Source organism: Nansenia antarctica (assembly GCF_963989245.1).
Source record: "Nansenia antarctica genome assembly, chromosome: 5".
Taxonomy (NCBI): domain Eukaryota; kingdom Metazoa; phylum Chordata; class Actinopteri; order Argentiniformes; family Microstomatidae; genus Nansenia; species Nansenia antarctica.
Genome location: NC_137690.1, coordinates 5,132,302 through 5,138,902, shown reverse-complemented (window position 1 = coordinate 5,138,902; position 6,601 = coordinate 5,132,302). Strand labels below are relative to the sequence as shown.

The 6,601-nt window shown below is 47.6% G+C and overlaps 1 protein-coding gene across 1 annotated transcript in view; it reads right to left on the bottom strand.

Moving 5' to 3' along the window:
• Positions 1-3,497, bottom strand: part of prr16 (proline rich 16) — a gene marked incomplete at both ends in the record, with an annotated part of 13,464 nt that extends 9,967 nt beyond the window's left edge. The window contains one exon of the mRNA XM_080532952.1: positions 3,360-3,497. Coding sequence (XP_080389078.1) covers positions 3,360-3,497 — 138 coding nt within the window. The remainder of the gene's footprint in view (positions 1-3,359) is intronic.
• Between the last annotated feature and the right edge of the window lie 3,104 nt (positions 3,498-6,601).

Below are 6,601 nucleotides of genomic sequence, written 5' to 3'. Positions count from 1 at the left end.
GGTAGAGAGGGAGGGGGTGAGGGAGAGAGAGGGGGAGAGGGAGGGAGGAGAGGGGGGGAGGAGAGTAGGGGAGAGAGAAAGAGAGAGAGAGAGAAAGAGACAAAGAGAGAGAGAGGGGAGAGAGAGAGAATTATTCAGTAACACACTTGTTAGCATGGCTAGACTACTTACCAAAAATAGACAAAAAAGGCGAGAGAGACGCCGTTCCCACAATTATGCATTTACATTTTCGCCGTTTAGCAGCCGCTTTTATCTAAAGCGACTTAACAATCGCAGATTACAGGGCTTACCGTCTCCCTGGAGTGATTTAGGGCTGAGTGCCTCACTCGAGGGCACTTCCCAGGTGGCATTGGCCACCACTACACCAGACCAATGCAAAGCACCTTCTTTTCAGAATCGGTCTTTCTCTGTGTTGACCCTGCATTGATTCCAGTACAGGGCTGAATTCAGGGGCCTTAAAAACCTCCTCGGCTTTGAATAAATAACACCATGTACACAGCGTAGTGACAGAAGTGTAGATAGGCCCCTTGTAAACATGGACAGAGATTGCAGGGTGAAAAGACGGACCCTTCGGCAATGAATCAGCGAAGTAATAACTCCACCGCCGCCGCCACGCGATCTGTTTAGACAGGACAGGAAAGGTGAAGGGAACAGGGAAAGGCATCAGAGCGCTGCTGGTACGGCTCCTCGCTCCGTCCCGAGCGTCAGGACGAGCCCAGCGTCCGCCTCCCGCCGTCTGAGGTACCGTACGTCGCCATGAGAGGGTCCTCTGGGGTCACCCTGGGGTTCATGGTCCAGGAGACAGGGTCCTAAGACTGGCAGGTGGAGAGCATCATCACCACGTCTCCTCACAGCCAATAGGAGGACAGCTGCCTTCAGGGCTGTCCTCACCACCTCCTCACAGTCAATAGCAGTATAGCTATCCTCCAGGGCTGCCTTCACCACCTCCTCACAGCCAATAGGACAGCTGCCTTCAGGGCTGCCTTCACCACCTCTTCACAGCCAATAGGAGTACAGCTGCCTTCAGGGCTGTCCTCACCACCTCCTCACAGCCAATAGGAGTACAGCTGCCCTCAGGGCTGTCCTCACCACCTCCTCACAGCCAATAGCAGTACAGCTACCTTCAGGGCTGCCTTCACCACCTCCTCACAGCCAATAGGAGTACAGCTGCCTCTAGGGCTGCCTTCCTCACCCTCTCTGAGACCAAATAAACTCACGGCCTCATAAAAAAACACACGGTGGTCGTACGCTGTCAGGGGTCTTAGCGATCTCGTACGATTGTATCTGGTGATGTAATATTATCTTGTGATCTTGTGCTACGTTACATCATCGTACCGTAATGACGACCGTGGAATCCAGCCAGGACTGTAGGAGTGATGGATTCATCTGTAATTGTGGAAATGATGCTACTCAACAACCTTTGAATGGAGGTTGAATGGATGGAGGTGTTTACAGTGGTAGGAAGGCGGCCTATGACTATGATTTAAAAGTACTACCACAGTCCACGGCCAAAGCCAGGAATGCATTATCGCCATTAAAGGGTTTGGATTCATATTATTAGCGTGTCCGTATGCTGTATTAACTGAGGCTGAGTGAACCGCTGGGCTTGTACTACCACAATCTCCACGCATGAGTCTGAAAGGGATGACTCTTAAAGGGATGACTCTTAAAGGGTTGATTTAGTGGGACACAAAAGGGTAAGAGTATCCAGTGCCACATGCTGTAGGGCATGATGATTCTCTCTCTCTCTCTCTCTCTCACACTCTCGCTCTCTGCCTCTTTCGGCCTCTCTCTCTCTCTCTCTCTCACTCTGCTCCCCCTCTCTCTCTCTGTTTTTCACACTGCCTCTCTCTGTCTCTCTTGCTCACTCCGCCTCTCTCTCTCTCTCTTTCACACTCTCTCTCTCTGCCTCTCTTGCTCTCTCCGCATCTCTCTCTATCTCTCTCTCTCTCTCTCTCTCTCTCTCTCTCTCTCTCTCTATTTCACACTCTCTCTCTGCCTCTTGGTCTCTGCCTCTCTCTCTCTCTCCATCTCTTTCACACTCTCCCTGCCTCTCTTGCTCTCTGCCTCCCTCTCTCTCTGCTCTCTCTCTCTCTCTCTCTCTCTCTCTCTCTAGTATGTGTATCTGGGTTCAGGCTAGGATCCAGTGCAGTGTGACTTGTACTGCTGTAGATAAATGCATTTAAATGGGATTTGCTGGAACATTGGCTTGATAATGAATAGAGAACCCTCGAGGTGTGTGTGTGTCTGTGTGTGTGTGTGTGTGTCTGTGTGCGCGTAGGCGTGTGTTTGTTAGAAAAACAGTGTGTAAACTGTGTTCTATCCATAATACAAGAGGAAAAGACAAAACAGTGTATAGGTTGTATTCAGGTGACAGCCTGTCATGTAGTGTGAGAGTGAGAGTGTGTGTTCCTGTTCACCGAGTGTGTGAGAGAGAGTGTGTGTTGTTCACTGAGTGTGTGAGAGTGAGAGTGTGTGTTCACCCAGAGTGTGTGAGAGTGAGAGTGTGTGTTGTTCACCGAGTGTGTGAGAGAGAGTATGTGTTGTTCACTGAGTGTGTGAGAGTGAGAGTGTGTGTTCACCCAGAGTGTGTGAGAGTGAGAGTGTGTGTTGTTCACCGAGTGTGTGAGAGTGTGTGTTCACCCACCGAGTGTGTGAGAGTGAGAGTGTGTGAGAGTGAGAGTGTGTGTTCACCGAGTGTGTGTGTTCGCTGTTCAGTTCGAATGGGTTTCTTTACTCCTTGTCAAAACAGATCTAGATAAAGACATGATGTTAGGCTGTGCAGTGCGGCTTATAATGAATGACAGACAAGACAACACGGATGATCAGGGGCTGTCATCACAAGACAACCAAATAAAGCAACCCCGTAAATGATTGATGAATGAATGAACTACATTTATAACCCCAAATTAGCCAGAAATGATGTTGGACACGTTGACAGACAGACGCACTGTCCAAACCCCTGCTATTCTGACTCAGATGCTCAGAGAGCGACAGTCAGTCGGTGGGATGACAGAGAGACGATCCCCATCGCAAACAGCACGCTGCATTACTTAGAATAGATGATGAAATGCAATGCAAAACCGGTGACAACCTGTCCTTCCACCGGGGAGATTTAAGATGAGATATACGACAGTCAAGGCCAGGTCCATCAATTCCATACTACCTAGTCAGTGTCCACCTAGGGCTAGGCCATGCACCTTTGTCTTTCTTCCAAGAACCGTTAGATGTTTAACAAAGATCCAGATCATCAGCAAAAATAAAAATAAAAATAATAGGCTACATATATATAGGCCTATTTATATGATCAGAACACGTGCATGTTAATCGAAAATAAAAGATGATGAGGTTTCACTTGCCTCTTTGAGTTCCTTGGCCACATCCTTCAGGTCTCCCAGGATGGTCTCCAGGTCCTGCACGATGGTCTTGATCTGCTTTTTCACTCTAACTTTGGAGACTGTAACTCCTTCTGCTTGTGCATTGGATGCCCCTGACATCCTCTACACGGCGTGGCAAAGTGCTCTTTAAGGATCACAAATCAATCCCTGGGCTGCCGCAATATCACTTTTCCGAGGCAACATTTTTTTTAATGTTGTGTTTTTTTCTCACCACTTTCCTCCTCCCGTGGTATACATCACGCTGCAAGAATGGAGCGGAGCGCCGGCAGCGTCCCCGGGTAGCGCGCATGCGCAATAGAGCATAGCAAAGATAATAATAAAAAAAAGATATTATTATTGTCTTAAAAAATGGAAACAAAATAATGTAGGTGAGGGAGAGTTCCTCGACAGGCGTTTCTCATTCCGCCGTTCTTTCACATCATTTCTGTCAAAAGGCGATCGACGGTGGCGCGTCTCGTTTCCTCGGAGCAGCAACCACTCCAAATGAACCATTTTGAAGACGCCTTATAAATAAGCCTTATAATAACATCAGAATTAAAAAAAACAACAACAACAGCGGAAAGAAACAGAGTATGGCTATGGCCGAACACGGAGCGATCCAGACTCGGTCCCGGTCCATCATGTTCTGGTCAGTGTCATATCGGTCCATGGTACCAGAACATCCCTGCCGAACTGATCATTCTTCTCTGTTAATTAAACACCGACAAGTGTGTAAGGCCCGGTAGCCCGGTTTACATCTGCTACCGTTACTTTGGGCTACTGAATATCAGCCCATCTTGATGGGAGCCTCCGCTCTGTGTGTGCGTGTGTGTGTGCGTGCGTGTGTGTGTGTGTGTGTGTGTGTGTGTGTGTGTGTGTGTGTGCGTGTGTGTGTGTGTGTGTGTGTGTGTGTGCGTGTGTGTGTGTGTGTGTGCGTGTGTGTGTGTGTGTGTGCGCGCGTGCGTGCGTGTGTGTGCGTGCGTGTGTGTGAGTGTGTGTGCGTGTGTGTGCGTGCGTGCGTATTGTCGGGGGAGAGAACGGTCTCTCTGCGCCTGCGCGGTGAGGTCTGTCGTCTCAAGTCCCAGTTGTAACAGACATCTTCATCATCACAGACCTCCCGCCGATGTCCTAGGATAGTGTTTGTCAAAATTATTCATGTGAAATGACTTCTATAAGTTCTAATGACTTGTTTATTTTTACTTTCAAATATTAGGTTAATCATTAATCACTTTAGTGTCAGTGTGGATACCTGTAGGGTATTTGTGCCCAGTTTTAATTGTTTTAAATGTAAATGAGTTCTTATTTTATTTGGAAGCTATTGTTTGTATTTGAAAGACCTATTTAAACAGTCTAAGAGGGGAATACAAACAGACAGTTATGTAACCTTCATCAAGTTCATAGAATCATTTCCATATCACTGGACACTTTGAACAAACATATTACATTACACAAGCTCTTCCAGACAACAGTAGTCTTTCTATATATTTATTTATCTATCTATCTATCTATCTATCTCTCTATCTATCCATCTATTTAACCATCTATCAAACTATCTATCTATCTATCTATCTATCTATCTATCATTCTACAGTATCTATCCATCCATCTATTTATATTTGCCCATATGAATATCATCAGTGGCTAGAGTAGCTGAAGAAGAGCGAGCGAGTGAGACCTTCAACTCAACTAGCCCACACATGTTGGTGTAGAATCTACACTCTTCCAGAGTCTGTCTTCCATATAAAACCCATACATGTCATTGTAAGCCTCAGCATTGGACCTGGTCTCTCGTGGCCACCCACTAAAACAGTAAAGAATGGGCATGTCCTTGTAAAGCAGCCATTTTTACACATCTGAAAGGGTCGGTTCAATTTTGGAGGCAGGGGTGTGGTTTTAAACAGTCCTTTATGGTTGATCCCTACTTCCAATAAATGATGTTATATACAGTAAGAAGGATACACTATAGGCCTATACAATGTCTGTGTTTCAGATCCATAACTCTGACCGAAATGAAAATGTCAGGGTGTCTTTTGCAGGTCATTAATGTTCAGAGTGAGAGTGGTGGAAAGTGTGCTATTGAACAGGCCTGCACTGCCATGTGAGGCTGCGGTTTTTAATTTAAGTAATCCAGTGATGTGATCCATCTTGACTTCATGAAAATGTAGCGCAGATGCCCACTGCTTTTATTGATTTTCTCAGAAATAATATCATGCAAGAGGCTGACCTGCATAATTGTGAGTACCTGAGTCACCCAAACACCCACCATCAAATTCAAATTATTCTCACACTCAAGCACAATGATTAGACTGAACGTTTTAAACGCTGTATGTGGAAAGATATCATAAATATAAAGTCATTAAGTTTCAAGTTTCAAGTTTATTGTTACGTCACATTACAGGAGTGTAAATAACATCCTTAGGCTTCGGTTCCTGACATTGCATTGCAGCACAAGACTTAAGGCAATAGGCATAATTCAAGATAAAAAAGTGACAGTATAGGTAAGACAAGATACACTAGTGGTGCAACTAGTGATAATAGATAGCTCAGTAGTAAAGTGGCTGTGAGCTTAAGGTTTCCGTAGTCTGTATACATGGGGTGTGCTTGGGGAAGATAGTCAATTGTCTACAGTAGGCTTGTTCATGAACCTGATCGCCTGGGGGAAGTAGGTGTTGGTTAGCCTCTGAGTTTTGGCCCTGAGGCTCCGGAAGAGGCCTTGCCTTTTGGACGGCATTAGTTCGAACAGGCTGTGGTTGGGGTGGCTGGGGTCTAACAGACTGTGGTGGGGGTGGCTGGGGTCTAACAGACTGTGGTTGGGGTGGCTGGGGTCTAACAGGCTGTGGTGGGGGTGGCTGGGGTCTAACAGGCTGTGGTGGGGGTGGCTGGGGTCTAACAGGCTGTGGTGGGGGTGGCTGGGGTCTAACAGGCTGTGGTTGGGGTGGCTGGGGTCTAACAGGCTGTGGTGGGGGTGGCTGGGGTCTAACAGGCTGTGGTTGGGGTGGCTGGGGTCTAACAGGCTGTGGTGGGGGTGGCTGGGGTCTAACAGGCTGTGGTGGGGGTGGCTGGGGTCTAACAGGCTGTGGTGGGGGTGGCTGGGGTCTAACAGGCTGTGGTTGGGGTGGCTGGGGTCTAACAGGCTGTGGTGGGGGTGGCTGGGGTCTAACAGGCTGTGGTGGGGGTGGCTGGGGTCTAACAGGCTGTGGTGGGGGTGGCTGGGGTCTAACAGG